At 33.4% G+C, this 19,455-nt stretch overlaps 1 protein-coding gene across 2 annotated transcripts in view; it reads right to left on the reverse strand.

Moving 5' to 3' along the window:
- Positions 1 to 967: 967 nt before the first annotated feature.
- LOC149808471 (3-hydroxyanthranilate 3,4-dioxygenase-like) overlaps positions 968 to 19,455 on the reverse strand; it is a 55,182-nt gene continuing 36,694 nt past the window's right edge. The window contains exons 8-10 of one of the 2 annotated variants that reach the window (XM_089977712.1): positions 15,959 to 16,027; positions 13,087 to 13,169; positions 968 to 7,123 (exon numbers count right to left, since the gene is read on the reverse strand). In XM_089977712.1, coding sequence (XP_089833838.1) covers positions 7,045 to 7,123; positions 13,087 to 13,169; positions 15,959 to 16,027 — 231 coding nt within the window. In that variant the 3' untranslated portion in view covers positions 968 to 7,044. Of the gene's footprint in view, positions 7,124 to 10,971; positions 12,432 to 13,086; positions 13,170 to 15,958; positions 16,028 to 19,455 lie in introns of those variants that run through there. The other variant, XM_089977720.1, reaches the window with a different exon arrangement.

Raw genomic sequence — 19,455 nt, forward strand, 5'->3', positions numbered from 1 at the left:
TTAATGAAACAAATGTATCTAATTGCTTTCTTCAATTTAAGTACATTTTTGTTTCATTAAAAAAAATACTTAACTCATTTTGACATTCTTCGACTCGCATCACATTTCAGCTACATGATCAATACGACAATCCACAAAGGTGAAGTAGCAATAACAATATTTTAAAGCTGGATATTATCGTAGTTATACCTGATATTATTGTAGTTATACCTTATATTATCGTAGTTATACCTGATATTGTTGTAGTTATACCTGATATTATCATAGTTATACCTGAGATTATTGTAGTTATACCTGATATTATTGTAGTTATACCTTATATTATCATAGTTATACCTGATACTGTTGTAGTTATATCTGTCAGATCTCCGGCGATGGGCACTATTTTTATTTAGGACCAACTAGATGTTGTGTCTTTTATTGAAACCCCCATGACGATACATCCATCGATTCAGGAGTAATGATAAAAAGATTTTCAAGATGGTATAAATGTTTGACATCATTTTCATTTAAAACCAACTCTGTTTAATGTGTGCAAAGGTTCATGGCAATCATGCTTCAGGCTGATACGCTTTTATTTTGGAAGCAAATCCAAAGTTATGAAATTTCTTCTTGTTGAGGATGTTGTTGTTGTTGTTGTAGGGTTTAATGCCATTTTTCAGGACGCAATAGGCTATACATGGCGGCCAACATTAATGGTGGAGGAAGAACCCAGGAAAAACCCTGGAAAGAACAACCGACCCATGAGAAGCTACTGGCAAGCTTTCTCACATACACACATTGGCTGAATCCAAGACTCGAACTCACGCAGACAGAGGTGAGATGGCAGTGATCTGTAATGGAGAGCGCTTTGGACCACTAGGCCACTCGGGGCCCCTGTGGAGGATGTCAATGAAATGCAATATCACCTATTAAATCATAGCTTATTAACACAAACTTCAAAAAAAGGAGAAAATAAACTCCTTAAAAGGATTTTGAAAAAATTTAATATTCTCTTTCTGCTGATACAAATCTGAGTAATATAAATATTAAATTGACTGGAAATTTTCTATGCAAAAACAAAAATATAAAATATTACACTATAGTGAACTTGTATCAACATTATGTAGAATCATTTGCATTAACAAAGAGATATTAACAAAGAGATTCAAACAACTAGACCCTTTTACGGTGGCAACAGAACTTTGTCACATTATATCGGACTTGATACATGTATGGCTGGATACCAAAGAACTATTTTAATGCATATACTGAATGCAGAATGACTATCATGTATGGAGGTGGATTGTATGCATATATTTTCTATTAATATATGATGTATAATCTTTTCTGCATTATTTTATTTGGCATTTTCCATGTGTCAAAGATTAACACTCAAGATTGCATCTTTACATTTGCCATTAGTTTTATCTACATTTGATATGTTTTTGAATACTGTCATTTCATATCTTCAAATGTGCATATTTTCAATATCATGTCAACATTCTACAATGTATTATTCCATTTCTAATTATCTCATTGCATTCTGAAATTCTATTTTGACTGCACATTAATCACTGCAATTTGGCCCAGTGAAAGTTGCAACTAACACATCAGCATAATAAAATATAGGGCAGTGAAATTACAACTAAGATGTTAGCATAACCCAAGTTGGAATATTGTAATCAACACCATATACTTTCACAATGGGGTACTATTATAATGACCCATTGTCATAACAGATGGAGCTGTAAGATTAATTACTGATGAGGCAGTATTCTGCAGATTCGAAGCATCGATGACATAGCCAAGAGGCCCCTATTCCACCAACAAGCTTTGGTTAACTTATTGTATCTCGCAACAGAGAGAGATAGTGAGCAGTTATTATTTATTGTTTAAGCAATCTCAGTCCAACTATATTGGCATACGGCACACACTTTAACATGTTTTATTTCTTTCTTTATTTCTCTAAACAGCCTAATTGGGAATTTTACACAGAAAATGCAAAACAGATTAATGCAGAAAAAAATATGCATCATACACTAATAGAAAATACATGCAAAGAACTATGGCAGTAATCCACCTCCATAAGAACACACCTCAGTGTCCTGTGATTTAATGGTTCCCACCTTCTATATGTCTGTCTGTAAATACAGATCATTCTAAATTACCACTAGAAAATCATCAAATTTACTTCATACATTGTTGGTATTGCAAAATACATTGAGGGGTACAGATTTCTCATTTTCCATTCACAGAGTCCTGGAGATTTTTTTTTAGCCAAGCTCTCACTCTGTGTATGTGTATGTGTGTGATGCTATGCATTTCATAAATATTTAAATAATGTTTTGTTCATGTAAACAGTTTTTGAAGTGCGGATTTTACCATTAAAACGTCCTTGAACAAATCAATAATGTCTCTAGAGGATCGTTTTTAAATTAAATGTCTTGTGAAACATAAGATGTTTAGAAATTATGCATGATTATCGTAGTACTGAGTAGGAAGTAAGATCTAATTTTTATTTCTTCATATTTTGAAACCATGAAAAAAGAATGAAAACTATATGAACACTGTTAAGTGTTCATTTATTTTCATAAACTAATTACCTAAATATTTTTGTGTCATTAATATTTTTGAGATGTATTTTTCTTAAGTTATTAACATTATCAGTCACACAAATTCAATGGATTGTTTGGTCTGAATGGATGATTTAGAGTATTTATAGGTATATGAAGTTACTGACTGTTTTGCAAAGCTGGCACGAACTTGTAGAGTGTTTTGTGGTTTTTTATTATTTATAATGTAGCTTTAACATTTTTATTCTTATAGCTAGAAGTCTGCAGTGTGGCAGTTTAAAGTGATGTCTAGCACTGGACATCATGCCCCACCAAGTCACATTATCCTAAGACCAGGCTGACTAGTCCTAACAATAACCTCTTATATGCTGAATGCCAAATGAGGCAGCTGCTAATACAATTTTTGTAAGTTTTTGGTATTACTTGGCCAAGGTTCGAACCTGCAACCTCCTGCATCTGAGGTGGATGCTCTAACCACTTAGACCGTCTGAACGGTTCACAAGCTTATATAAATAAAATCGTATGTTTTTGACCAAGCAATGTGTCAAATGCATTTTATTAGTACTGTTGTCACGCTGACCATTTATTTCAATGAATCCCTATCCTATATATCCCTAATTTCATATAGATACATACTGAAAGGCCACAATATGTCTTTGTTGTGGGCTTAATGCCACTTTTCAGCACATCAGGCTAATGCCTTAGACCGGCCTTAATATGCAAACATGAGAGAGAGATTGATCACTTGGAGGATTGGGGACAGAATAAAGCTTTTAAAACAAGAGGTTGTGTTGAAGCTACTGATGGATGAAGAAGGTAAAGGTGGTTTCTTCTCAGTTCTTCACTGGTAGACAAAGTATTCAATAAAAATTAAAAAAAACCAGAAGAAAGCATTTATAAATGTCTTACTTTTGAAAAATACTACATTGTTGTCAATACATGGCAGGCTGGATCTGAAGTTTGGTCCTCCATTATTAGAATAATGTATTATGTCAGATCCATGTAAATATTTTCATTTGGTTATCATGATAATGTCTTTTTTAATAATGAGTCATTGATCTATTGTATCTTGTGTCATGTCAACAGCCATCTGGCAAGTTTCATTGTCATGTCAACAGCCATCTGGCAAATTTCGTTGTGCTACATTGTAACTTTCAGTATGTGAATGTTTTACTTGTGTAATACTTAAGAGTGTTATAAAGTGAAATTTGTCAATCACAAAGAGAAAACTGAGAGTTGAAAAGACACAAGAATATGTCTGTAATAGTAAAACTGCACAAATATGAAAACACAAAACTGTAGTACTGTAATATCATACATAACAAACTCGGTAATAAATATTGTCAGATGTAAAGAGTCCAACCAGAATGTGCATCCTACACACATAGAAAATGCCAAACAAAAAAATGCGAAACAGAATATTCAGTATAATAATACAAAATGCAACTAGAATAATGCAAGACAGAATATACAGCATATAATAATAGAAGATACATGTAGAGAATTAAAGTACATGCATATAATTATTGTGGTAATGCCCCTCTATATTCACTGAAAACATTTTAGCTGACTTGGTTTACATGTATGAAGGTAACAAAGTGTCAAAGTATCTGCCATGATTACAGATGTGAAGTGCCTTTTAGCAAAAAATATAACCAGACTAAACGATACAAATTTGACTAATTTTAATAGGCCTCTTGTGATATCTGTTATCACTTTGTGTTAATGGATCAAATTATTTCATTTTTACATGCAAAGGGACATTGATGCTTTTTTCAGAGAAGTTTTAGCATAAAGTCAGCATGGAAGGAAAGTCAAAATTTCAGACTAGTTTTAAAAGACAATTTGAAGATCTGGTTTTACTCAGAAATCTCCATAAACTGTTCTTTATTTTCATCATCTCAGTCTGATTGCTGATTCATCTAAAAGTGCTACTGAAATACTTAAGTTATTCCAAAAGAAAATTCTGAAATACCAAATACACATTAATTGTAATGGACATTATATTCCCCAAAGGTTAGTCAGATTTTTTTCCTCATGATCATCATCTGATGAGTCCAATTAAATGGACAGAAATGTTACTCTCTTTCAGGCTGGTTCACATCTGCATTAGGTTTTCCATTTTCCACTTAGGTTAGCTTTCAGGCATTGTCTTGAGGTATGCACATTCCATGAACACATTTCTGGTTATATTATTATTCTAGGATAAAATTAGACCCTATATTCTTGCACCTTTTTCAACACAAAACAAAAGCTCAAAGTCCAGTCAAAAGTACTGAAAATATGGTTGACTTGGAGGGTTGTAGTAATACTAATTTATTTAAGATCAGATGGAAGAACACAACTCCAGATATACTGCTTTTCCAATCATAAGCATACTGCTGTAAATAATTTTATCTGTTTAGATTTGTTTAAAGTCACTAGAGAATTTACATTAACATTTGAAACATTATTTGAGAAATGACTGATTTCCTTAAAAAGCATTTTCTACTGTTGTTTCCAGTTGTACCATCTGTGAAACAATATCCAAAGAAGATAGCTACTATCAGGCAGGAATTAGATACCAAGAATTAAGTTCCCCTTCCTTGACATATAAATTTGACATAAAAGCCAGTTACTAATTTTAGTTAGACTTTAATGCTTGTTACTATTATCAGAAATACAACTATATTTGACACAAGAGAATGGATACTGTGCCATTTGCCTTAGAGGGATGTCAAAAGCTCTTGACAGCCATAATGTTTATAAGAATGACGTATGGATCTTCTTAACACTGGTATTTCTTAGCTCTTAGCTTGCTATATTTCAGTAATATGAAATATCTGACTTTCTGAATCTGACCTTGAGCTCCAGTTTCTTGTTCAGTAAGTTTAAACAATACACTTCCAAAAATAGATTTAAAAATGTGTTAACACATTTGAAATATTTCAAGAAAACCTGGAATATCAACAAAACTTGTTATATGCAAGTGACTACATCCACAGCAATAATCAAATATGTAGTAAAAAATTTACAACCTTTTGAGGCATGAAAAAACAATATATCTCTGTCTCCATCTTTTTTAAGCATGACATTACAAGTCAGATACTTAAATTATATTCAATGGAATTTATAAGCTTGCAGAAGAACCAAATCTGAAACAACCCACAATGTTTTAGGATTTAAAAAATTACTTGGTCCAAGTAAAACTGCAGTTTTCAGAACTTAAGCCTTGATAATTTTCTTGCTCCAAAAAGTTGAAACGATATGGAACCAAGTTTGATGCAATTGTTTAAATTCATTACAAGTCAAATCCAACACAGTTTTAAAGAGCTCTATATTGTATTGCTGTATAGTACAATGATGCTTTACTGCAAAAAAATAATGACATTCTCTAGAATTCTTATGTACTATCTTTGATATAAGGCAATAATGTACGGTGAATTATTTTTAACTGGGTACCAATTTTCGTTGACTTTATGTTGCAAACTGCAAATTTAAAACCCAATTCAATAATGATGAGTGCAATAGGACCCCTTCCCAAATCAAAAATATATAATTTTTTTTGAATCCACAAAATGTTGGCACCTACAAAAGTAAGCAGATTCAAAGTATAGCATGGCCCCTGCTTAACAATCCAGGTTATAACTGAATTCTAGATCTGTGTAGTTGATAACAGATGCCGAGTTGAATGAGGTGAGTTTTTATTTTTTCAACCCATCAATTGGCTGCCACTAAAGATGTAAACAAAACCTAATTTCAAAAAGTAAATAAATATTACTCTGATGTATAATCTCAATAAAATACAAAAAAATAATTTCTCTTTTAAAAGAAATACTTCATAATTAATACAATATTTAAGTTTTAATATCACCTAGTGGCATAGCTATCTCTACATGGAAACAAGTATTTGTCAGTGAATGACTTAAGTGAAGGCAAAAAAATGCCAAATTATACTATGAGCCCAAGTATTCAAAAGAATTAAAACATGGGGAGTTTGTAGAAGTTTTCCCAAATCATTTCACTACATCTAAGATTCTAATTCTGCATTCTGAATAACTAGAATATATCTTCTTGACATATACAGCAAAATATACAATCTAGGACACAAACACAGTTACAGTAATGTGATTTTGGTGTGTATAAATTAGTATATTTCCTACATATTAAAGGTATGATAAAAAAATACTATGTCATTAGATTAGACATCACTGAATTTTATAAGTAATCAACTGGTTCTGAATCTTTATTCTTAAAAGCAGTGTTATCAGAACTTTCATTTGACATGTGTAAGGAAGGTCCTGGGTCCAACTCGAATCTAACCATACATTTTCCTCACCTAAAACAAATGCCACAGGGAGAAAGTGTGCACGGCTAGTTCTGGGTTTAAACTCAGGACCTTCCTGATACCAAGCAAATACTTTAGAAGCTGAGCTGTTAAACCAGATGCAGCTGGTTGTTGGTATATTTCATAAAAAGCCAGATAATGGGAAGACAGTCTACTGTCCTTCTAGACCACCTTCTGTTTCAGTGTAGGGTCCTGGTAGCAAATCAGGGCCACAGAACCTTCCAGTCTTCTTGCGGTGTATCTGAAAAACATTTTTCAATGAGTGCATGCAAAGACTGATGAAACATACAGGTGTAAACTGCATTCTATGAGACAAAGTCTACAAAGATCTGGTAAGCAACTGTTTTAAAACATAGGTACGTTAAAAGTTTTGTAACAGAGGACCAAAGTTTTATGTAAACAAACCTTTCCTTTGGTCAATTTATGACTCTGATTTTCACAGAACTACAGGCTAAACATATGACAACAATATTGTTTCTCATAATTACGTGTTACCAAGTTTGACTTAAGTAATGTCTGCATTTTAATTATTCAATGCTGGAATTTTTAACTAACCTAGTGTATGAAGTAACTACTTCTATTTCCTGAATTGACAGGAAAAATATTATAGCAAATCTACGTGAAAATTATTTCACAGAAATTATTTTGAAAAAGGTCAGCACTACACATTTTTCCATGGGCATCCAGTCAACAATAAATCACCTATTTACTTTTTTTTTAAAATTTCTTGTACACCTTCCTGAAATAACCATTTTATTATTGGCAATTTAGAAAAAAATTTGATGACAAAATTTTGTCACTAATAATAAATCTTGCAGTCATTTTCTCAAGAAGATTTTATCTTTATAGAATTTTTAAACATTTCAACAATTTTAAAAGACATTTTGAAAAATGTGTTTAGCAGCTGTTCGCTTTATTATTCTACTATTTACCTGGAATTGTATAAATAATTACATGTAAAGTGCCTTCTATAATTTTCTTACCTACCACAAATTTTTAAGTCTTAGATAAGGAAGAAGCTTGCCAGATGAAGAATTAAAATTCCACAAAGTTATAATGATCTCTATTTTATTATGAGTGAAGGCATGTAAAAGGTTAGATTGTCAGGTGACATATTTGGCAGGCCAGTTTAGTTCTCTGAGTTGGACCAAAACTCGACTGAAAGGCCCTACAAATGAGATTACCTTATAAACTGACCTGAAGTAATGTAAAATTGAATGAAAGTATGGCAGACAGATAGATAGATCAGTCACAGACAGGCAGGCAGATGAGATTCGTAATATATGCCACTTCTACACTGATTGTGGATCATACAAAATGTTTTGTGTCTTTTAAAAGTAAATCAAAAAGTTGGCTTCAAGTTAGCAAGAAGATTTTTCAACTCTGAATAGAGATCGTAAACAAAAACAATTTTTTGAAGCTTGTATCTTTCATTAAACACGGTAATAACAAGAGTCCCTTGAAGAACAGACACTCCACTGGGCAAAAAGAATTACCAGGAATTCAAGATCAGAACATTTCTCTTTTTCAACTGTCAAGTGCTGAAACCATGTCTGATATTCTTAAACAACAGCAAGATTTTCAAGTAAAATGCTGTGGTACACAAACTGGAGGTCATCTTAGCACCACTTTGAGTTAGGACAAAGTGGACATCATTGGAAGTCTTTCTGTGGAAACCCCATGTTAATTGTAAAACATACATCTACACAGAATAAAATTTAGATAAAAATTGTATCCAATGAATTGCAATCAACATAATATAGACCCACTCTCCATTTAATAATCTTCTATGTAAACACTGGTGAGCCATGGTTGACTAGGGTGATTACTAACCAATGGATTTTATAGATCTGGACCATTGGTCATGGTATGTGATCTTGAACTAAAACTTGCAATGCAGAAAAAATTATTTCTTATGAGACTTATCTTGACAAGACTATGACCTTTGACTTTTAAACCCTCAAATCTATAGGTCTCTTTACTACCTTAAGTCCATGTCAATATAGATAGTTTGGTCAAAGATCCCACCCTAAAACAACAGCTATTATGCAGAAGAAAAAAACTTTTTGACTGTTAAACTCCCAAATCATAAGTATTTTTCCATACCTTAAGCACATGTCCTCCACAAACTCTGCTCACTGTCCATGGTTTTGAACTAATATTATACAAAAACCATTTTATTCTCAGAGTCAAAGTAACAAACCTAAAAATCTTTCTTACCCATTGTATAAGTCCTCCACAAAAGGTGAAGATATATAGAAGCGAACTGAAATGTCTCTGCAAAATCAGTCATGTTTGACCTGATGACTCAAAAAATCGATGTGATTCTATCTTACTTAAAGTGCAAGCCATCCACAAAGTTCAATGGAGATCATTTTTCTTTCTTCCACACCAACTGTGACCTCTAACCTTTTGACCCCAAAATCAAAAGGCTTCCTCTTTAACACAATGCAAACACAAAGTCTGGTCTAGATCTGTGATGCAGAAGTTATGTTTTTTGTGAAGAAAATTTTAAAAAATCCTTCTTTCTGTCGAAGTTATTTTGATGTTGACCATTTTACACCAAAATCAATTGGCTTTTTCCTTACTTCAAAGTAAAGGCCATCCTCAAAGTCTGGCTAAGGAATGTGATAAAGAACTAATGGCATTGTGCAGAAAACTTACTTTGTTCTTTCATGGTGACACCGATCTTAGACCTTTCCAACCTGAATTCAATAGGCTCCTTCCTTACCAAAAGTGCAAGCCACCCATAACACATTTGGTAAAATTAGGTAGTGGATAACTTGAGCTATTATGTGGAAATGAAATGGGGCAGAGATAGACTGATGGAGAGACCAATGAACAGCATAATATGGTGGGTGTATAAACAAAATCAATTAAGTTGGGGTAAAAGCAATTAATAAATATTAGACAAGCAATTAATAAATATTAGACACATGCTATTAAACAAGGAAAAAATTAGAAACTTAAATGCAAAGATCGATCTTATAAGAAATAACAAAACCTTAATCTGTGGAAAACAAATGCTGAAATACTAAAACGTTCCATATTTGGGTTTCTTTTTTTCTTCTCATATATTAAGGATGGCACCCATCAACTGACACTAATATCAAACGATTTGCTGATGATGTATCATTATGTTGCAGTTGCCAACAATCTTTATAGTTCAACATAAAACCTTGATGATAATAAAGAATCACTATCATCCTAGGCTAATGATTGGTGTATAAACTGCAAGGCTTCTGACAGTAAATCTCTGCTATTCATGTGATTAAAATTCACTCCTTTGATTAGGCAGTGAGGATGTGAAAGATGTCTCACATAAAGATCTAGGCTTTACTTATCATTCCCATGCTAATACTATATATGTATGCTATGACAGGACGTATTGGGAAAATTTGTATTAGATTTATTTTTCCTGTGTTTGAATATGCCCATTTAATCTGGTGTAATTTTTCAAACTATGAAAATGATCCTTCAGAGAGGATACAAACTGATACTAGCATAATAATTACTGGAATGCACAGAGGTACCCTGATTCTACTTTATATATTAAGCTTGGTTTGGTATCCATAAAAAAAATGTAAAGAAAATCATAAGCTTATCTTGATGTACAAAATATGACATGGTGAAACAGCAAAACACTTGTATTTATAAAACTTTGTTGACTTTAGCAGTACAGTAACACCAATCCATATAATAAAAGTCAATTTAAACTATCCAGTATCCCAAATAGCTTCAAATGAATAGTCTCCCTTCCACTATCAAACTCGGGAATAACTTCTGCAATGACTATCACAGAACCATTTCTTAGCATAGCATTATAAGATCACTTCATATAAATGTAATCACAGAAAATATTATGTGAAGGAAATGGAAAACAAAGAATTATTTGTTATCAGTTGAGAAATGCCATATGTCTGACCTTTTCAATTATCAATGAAATCCAATTGCTCATGTGGTGCTCTTAGCAAAAATGCATTTCAAGCTAGAATGATATTATTTTAAACACTGCAAGAATAGGAGGAAACAGGGAAACTTCAACTTATGGATTTGCAATTAGGTATCTATCATGAGACTGATTCTCAAAATGTGGATATTTGCTAGACTGTTTTAATGTGGATATTTGCCGGACTGTTTTAATGTGGATATTTGCCTGACTGTTTTAATGTGGATATTTGCCTGACTGTTTTAATGTGGATATTTGCCTGACTGTTTTAAGATTATTTCTGATCCATTCCACTTCTCATAACAGTTGAACTGATAGAAACATGTAACATAAGGTTACTGATCAATGGAATATTAGGGTTTTCTTGTGACCTGAAAGAAGCATTCAACATAAGGTTATCAATCATTAGAATATTAATCTTCATTTCTCTTCTGACAATGCTCATTAATTTCCCCATATCTGTCCGAGTCCCTCTCTCCCTCTCTCTTTCATATTATTATTCATATTTATTGCTTACTACCTGACGTGTTGTTTAACTAAATTGTATGTGAATGATCTCCTAAGTTACAGTATAAGCTGTAGCGCATATTTGATTGTCGACCAATCTATGCTATAATCTAGTATTTCCTCTTTTCAATCATTTTTGTTCTTTTTTGTGTACTGTATTTCATGAAAGTTATAGTCACACCACAACAAGAGGGTATTTATATGGCTTACAGCCTGCATTCATGAAAGTTATAGTCACACCACAACAAGAGGGTATTTATATGGCTTACAGCCTGCATTCATGAAAGTTATAGTCACACCACAACAACAGGGTATTTATATGGCTTACAGCCTGCATTCATGAAAGTTATAGTCACACCACAACAACAGGGTATTTATATGGCTTACAGCCTGCATTCATGAAAGTTATAGTCACACCACAACAACACGGTATTTATATGGCTTACAGCCTGCATTCATGAAAGTTATAGTCACACCACAACAACACGGTATTTATATGGCTTACAGCCTGCATTCATGAAAGTTATAGTCACACCACAACAAGAGTGTATTTATATGGCTTACAGCCTGCATTCATGAAAGTTATAGTCACACCACAACAACAGGGTATTTATATGGCTTACAGCCTGCAGCCCAATCCCACTGTCAAACATGTCATATTAACCTATTTTTACAGTTGTCTTTGCCAATAAAATATAATCATCACCATAATCATCACTGCCATCAGCACCATCATCATTGCCATCATCATCATCATCTCCATTGCTGAATAAAAATCTAAGGCATGCTATTTAACACACAAAAGTGAAATTAAATGATATGTTCTGTTTATGAACCTTAATCAAAACCTTAAGAACAAACTTAAACCATAAGCTACAATGACACTGTAACTGCAACTTCTGCATATTTCAAAATGTTCTGTATTGATGATCTTTGCTATCCTATCATGGTTTTCAGGTCGAGGGCTGTAAACCATACACAACTCTGAGACATTTACAGTATGGGCAACCTATATACCAAGTTTTGCCAAATTTCAGGAGAGATGGCAGGTGTCATAATATTGTCTTGCTAAGGTGAGAGATCATAATCATATCTGTAAAACAAATAAGAGAAATGAATATGAGACTTACTCTAGTCCACCTCTGACTGTACAACAAATAAGAGAAATGAATATGAGACTTACTCTGTCCACCTCTGACTGTACAACAAACAATAGAAATGAATATGAGACGTACTCTTGTCCACCTCTGACTGTACAACAAATAAGAGAAATGAATATGAGACTTACTCTGTCGACCTCTGACTGTACAACAAACAACAGAAATGAATATGAGACTTACTCTTGTCCAACTCAGTACAACAAATAAGAGAAATTAATATGAGACTTACTCTTGTCCAACTCGGACTGTACAACAAATAAGAGAAATTAATGAGACTTACTCTGTCCAACTCGGACTGTACAACAAATAAGAGAAATTAATCAGACTTACTCTGTCCAACTCGGACTGTACAACAAATAAGAGAAATTAATCAGACTTACTCTGTCCAACTCGGACTGTACAACAAATAAGAGAAATTAATATGAGACTTACTCTTGTCCAACTCGGACTGTACAACAAATAAGAGAAATTAATATGAGACTTACTCTGTCCACCTCTGACTGTACAACAAATAAGAGAAATTAATATGAGACTTACTCTGTCCAACTCGGACTGTACAACAAATAAGAGAAACAAATAGAGACTTACTCTTGTCCAACTCCGATCAGCATATTGTGTCCCTTGTTCAGTGTGTAGTTCTTGCTATTGGTTGTAACTGTTGATGTTCCCTCCTAAAAGATTTTGCAATATTAACTTCTGTTAAAATAGCTTTTATCTGTGTACATGTGCAACATATGCATTGATGCATTATATAGTTATCTCCTTCTTAACGGTCCTCTGAAAAGATGATGCAACCTGATCTAAGGCCACCTCATCTAATATCAAATAAGTTTACTTTTTAAAAAAATTCTTTTTATAAGGCCACCTTACAACTGTGAAGATCTGATATCATTACAGAGGTATAACTGTATTATTTAACCAATTTCACTTTGATGACAATTTCATAATATTTATAAATAATTAAAGAAAAAGAGAAACTCTTAATCATGAGTGATGACATAATCCATATAGGCATGACAAGGGTCTATTCCATCACCACTAGCCAAGACAGTTTTTTAAACATGCCCTCTTGTCACCCAAGAGTTACTGTCCATAGAAAGCAGGGCTCGTTACTTGATCAGTTATTACTTCAATATGTTAATTTACATGATTTTGACGTGCCCCAACTAGAAAACAAAACATTTATCAAAGGTTTCACATGCGAACTGTCATCTGCTATGATTGCTCCAAACTATTGCAAAGGTAAATGTAACAAGAAATCCGACTGGATCAGTTACTTTCAGCTGTACCTGATAATGGAGCAGCAGATAGCATTTCGTCTAGCTACATATGCCAAGGTTTAATGAGGAGTGATGTGAATCAATGACCCTTTGCTAGTGATGATTGTTCTATTCAAAAACTTGAAATGTATGATGGGAAAGCCAGACCCCACACAATTCATTTGAAAATAAACAGGAATTGTGCTTTAGAGACCTGCAAATGTATATCATTTAGAGACCTGCAAATGCATATCATTTAGAAATAAGAATGAATTCTGCAATTATATGTCCAAGAATAGACTCTAAAATACATCAGGTGCAAGCCAATATATATGGCAGAAAGAGAATTTTGTAAGAAGTGAAGTTACTACTGTATTTACAACAAAAACTACTCATGTCCTATCAAAAGTTGTTTCAATTCTTGTTAACAGTTCTAAACATCTTAGGCATTTCTTTGAGAATCTTACTTGAATAAGTACTTAAGTGTATTTAACATTTCTCACACTATATCTTGGTGCATGCCATATATAGTGGATGTCTTCATATTTAGTAGTGAATCATTTCTAAGGCGTCTTGCAGACAAGCAAGTGTAATTCAAATGCTAAACTAACAGTTGTGACACTAACTTTAACATTGTTATTTAAACGATACAATTGTAGATGAACATAATTAAGACAAGGTCATCAGCACATACATGAGAAATGTGCAAGACCACAGTCTCCATGTTATCTTTAAACAGAACAGGGGGCAAAAAAATTTACTTGATGAAGTGATTCCATTTTATCCCAGATGTTCTATATTGCCTGATTTTAATCTCAGGTAAGGCTATATGAGTATCACTGAATATATCAAATGCAATTAAGACCAGTCCATATTGTGAGACTTTACAAACAGATCAGGCAGAGAATTCTGTGTGTTTAAAGTAAATTCCAGGGAGGCTTTTTCTTTTGTCATTTGATAATGTACTGATCTTTGTTCTGCTGTTATGCAAATTTTAAAGAAACATATTCCATGTAAATGACAAATAAAACCTGTGCAAGGCCAGATTTTAAAGCTTTGTTTTGTCTAAATGGTGTAGTACTTTTTATGATGAATCCTATCAAGTTACATCATTATGTGGCACTGACGTCTAAGAAACTCACATAATGCAAAGGTAACAAAGATCATGGAGTGTGAAATATGGGTCACGGTGACCTAGGTATGACTAAAGTGTGTGGTATGTACATACTACTCATGAAACATCTATGTAATCAAGCAACAACAGGCTAAACAAAAGTGTTAATGCAGGTCAATGTAGTAAGAAATACATGTCATAATGACCTAGTTTTGAATTGAGAGTGAAGAATTCTTCATGGCACATCCATATACCAAGTAACATAACAATGCTGGCCACAGTATCAGAGAACCTGAGGTAAACACAAACCCTAGTCAGGAGAAACTCAGTTTAATGAAAACTAAGGAATGCACAATCTCTTAAATATAAAATGTCACAGTGACCTTGTTTTCACTGATGGCTGAAGGTCTTCTCATGAAACACATATATTCCAAGTCAAGGACTCGAAAAGTAACAGACATGAAAAAAAGAACTAAATGAAAACCCTAACCAACACACGTCATGGATGAACTTTTGAAGACATCAATCAAAAAGATTGCATGCAATCTATCAACAAGGACTGAGTGAGCTTTTGAAACTTAATTAACAGTATGTATCCATCAACAATTCTACCAGTAAGGATAAAACCAGAGGATTGATACCTATCTTTATATCTACATTCAATACAGCTTTTAGGATAATGTATATCATTTTATATTTTAAAAAACCTCACTGAAAATGTACACTGCAGGACATCCAACTAGATTTGTGTTTGAAAAATGTGTATGCTCCCACTCCAGTTAAAACAGTTAATGTTAATGACGTAATAACCTGGTCAAGTACATAACCCATCAAATTATATTTTTATGTAGGTACAAGATCCTGATGTAGAGGATTTATAAAACTGATGGAAAAAGGCAACAATTCCATCAGAATATGACCTGAAAAGGTACATACACATCATGGGCTATTCACCTACAAATGGCATCCATTCATGTGTAACGGGGGATAGATCTTTGATGGGTATCAAAGTGTGAACAGAAAAAGAGGAACTGATAGTTGGTTAAAGGCAAATACTAAAAGGCATTCTGATGATGTCTGGACTTACCAGCTGCCAAATAAAAGTCTCTGCTACATCCGACTTTCCTGTGTTTTCTCCTTTTCCATAAACATACACCTGAATAATAAAAAATATCAAACTTAGTTTTTTCTTAAGATAGAATGAATATATTAGTTTTAGACTCAAAAAAATCTTGGCTGTATTTTTCAATTTCCTTGCAATATCACTGTACATTTTGATAGCTGATTTCCATATATGTGGTATAGCATCAAGAATTCCGAACCATTCAATAAAGTATTCATCAATATTTTTTTTACATTTTGTTTTTAAAATCTTTACAAGAGAAGAATCTCCAGAAGGGACTGACAATCTTCAAGCTCAATTTCTTCTCTCAGGAATTCAAGATAAGACCATTTCTTCCTTTTAACTGCTGAGTGTTGAAATCATCTCTGATATTCTTCAGCAGCAAGAAGATAGCCAATTTAGCTGCTGTGGTGGACATACTGGATGACTACCTGGCAGACTTTTCATTCTGAGCATATAAGGCATTATAAGAAACCTTACATTCTGGTAGAAACCACATGCTGGTATGGTTTTCCATTTCGCTCCAGAAACAATAAGTTTTTCAAGATGGATGCCACAGTGGTCACATTTTTTTATATCAGACTGATGCCATTTCTTTTAGTACCAAGCAGACATCATAAGTCCTATGTTGAACAGGACAATCTATAAAAATTATGAGCAATCAAGCAGAAGCAGTGATAACAAGATTTTAAAGATGGACATTGTGCCAGTCATGTCAGAAGTCAGATTGGTACCATTTTCATTTTCAATGTCTACTAGAGTCAAATATACATTATACATCATAATGTTCATTTTTCACTAAATAACTCAGAAATGTGCATTTTAGACGTAGGTTTTAACTCACAGAGGAGAAAATTAAGATTATTTGAGCATACATTGATGTTTCACGGAAAACGCTCTGGAAATATTTATACATTTCCGGTGAAAAATTGGATTTCCGGAAGTGATGCACAGTCGGGAAGTCCCTCAAGTTTAGTGTACGTGATGATAATGGCTGATAGTGAAGACACTAGCAAATTTATGGCAAATTTGTCATGCTCATCTTTGCTGTTTGAGGAAGGTGAACACCTTGAAGATAGCCAACTTCATGAATCAAAAGAAAATTCTGCACTTTGAAATGCAATAGCTACAAGTCTGCTGTCTAACAATAATTATGATAGAGTATATTTACCATGTATATTGATTTATTCAGGTGTATGTGTGGAAATTGCAGCAGTAAAGAAACAGCTGAAGAGTGTAGATGCTCTAAAGAGATCAATGTGATTTTTTATAAGACAGAGGGGCTCAGTGTGGATTGTATCATCAATCATCCTGGATTTCAGACAGTGTGCTTGGATGAACATGTCCTGGAAGCAGCATACTATGCCTACAGACAGTAGTATCGAAATCAGAAGGAAATTCTGTCAGAGTACGTAAACAATTATAGGCAAAATGTTCTCACAATAGTTATGGCGCCAATATCAGGTCCCTTTTGGGAAAAGTGATTACTGTATACACATAAATATAAAACAAAGTCACTCATAAATTCACGAAATCCCTCCTTCACTGAGAAAATGTGACATTTTTCTTATGTGGAGTTTTCACCCAACCTTTCAGGAATAAACTTTGCTAGCATCATTTGTCTGTTACGCTGTAAATTATAATGAAAAAACTTCAATCGAACAATAATTTCATTTCTTGAACAGACTCTGACATTCAAAACATATTGTTGTCTGTTCCTATTCACTTTAGATTCATTTTTAGCTTCCTACCATTGGTCATAGTAAAATCTAATTTTATGCTAAAGATTCTGACTCAGAAAACTTGAAATAAATAAGTTAAAACTCGAATAGGTGACGTAATGTAACTTTATTCAAGTCTAAAATATGTTGCATATTCTATTTTCAGTCGTAATAGATACACTGCATACAGGCAGCTGGTAAGATGGTGCTGGGGATATCTTGGCCGTGAAATCAGAGTTGCTTTGCCATCCTGTGCAGTAGATGCAAGTAGGCAGAAGTTCCCAAGTGAAGGTGGTAACTACACAGGTTTCAAGCACTTGTAGTTGTCTTGCAACTCTTGATGTGAGAGCCTGGACAGCCATCAACTTGTCTGGCCTCTGGGATTGGCTGCATAGAGTTGGTGGCAACTATCAACTGACTGGTTTCCTTACCATTTCCTCCAGTGCTGCCATCAACTCTTCAACATATTCTGAAAGAAGAAATGTTTCCCAGCATAATTTAAAAAGGAAGAATTTCATCCACTGCCTATATGCACGCTGAAAATTTTTTATAACAATTCTTTTTAAATAGGAATAAAAGTTAAAATGGTATTCATTGTAACAAACATAAATAGTATTTGAATGTATAATTATTTTGTTACAATATATGATTTTGAATATGTGCTACAAATATAAATCTGCATCAACTTTATTTTGATTAAAATCCAGGACTTTGTTTTGATTAAAATCCAGGACTTTGTTTTGATTAAAATAAATTAAATCAAGCTGCTTTGCCATCATTTTGAGTGTATGCGATCAGGTGGAACTTCTAAGTGAAAGTGTCAGGTACACATATTCAGAGACTTGTACTTATCATGGTTTTCACACAGATGAGTCATTCTCATGAATATTCTTATCAGTGTATTATTGCTCAGTAGCAAAAAGTGAACAAGTGTTTGGCATACTGAGACAATTGCTTACACAATCATAGTGAACTTAGATACTAAAATGTTACCTGTGTCATTTGCTTGTTAATTTTTAATGTTGAGATTATGACATTGAGTCACTTTACATCATTGAATTACAATAGTACACATGCACAGCATGAATGAAAGATATTACTAAACTTGATGAGTTGAAATATCTCGTTGTGGAGTGTGCATTTATTCAAGGAACTAGTTATTACCAAAATCAGTTTGTTTTCCTCTCACTAATGCTTGATTCTCTTGGATCTCTTAAGTATCCTGTCAGTCTAACATTCAACAGCAATGATGCATGATGGTGTGTCTAGTCTCTGAAACAAAAGCAATACATGAAAAATGTTTTTGCCAAAGTCTAGTGAATACCTTTGAATTAGATAAAGTGGTTATACTTTAAGTTTTATGTATGTTTGAACAATAAATGACAAATGCATCAAACCTCTTTCGTTACTTATAGAAAATATGGCTGATCATAATGTTTGACATGTAACCAACACATTGCAGGGCTTTTCTGCAATAAATAATGACAAATCTTTATCGATTTACTAGTATGCTATCATTACTCTTCACATTTGCAATCAATGGGTTGTAGGTGTGAATCCGACCTAGACCAGGATCCACTGACACAATAGCATATATCCAGGCAAGGAAGGTAATTTACTCCCAGAGCCTCAGAACTAATTAGTCTTTACAATTAAACACAATCAATACACCAACTATTCACACCGTTTAAGCATTAGAAGAGCACTTGTGATATATCGTTATTATTATTGTTGAAAAAA

Source organism: Sinohyriopsis cumingii, chromosome 1 (assembly GCF_028554795.1).
Source record: "Sinohyriopsis cumingii isolate HCF-2022 chromosome 1, ASM2855479v2, whole genome shotgun sequence".
Taxonomy (NCBI): domain Eukaryota; kingdom Metazoa; phylum Mollusca; class Bivalvia; order Unionida; family Unionidae; genus Sinohyriopsis; species Sinohyriopsis cumingii.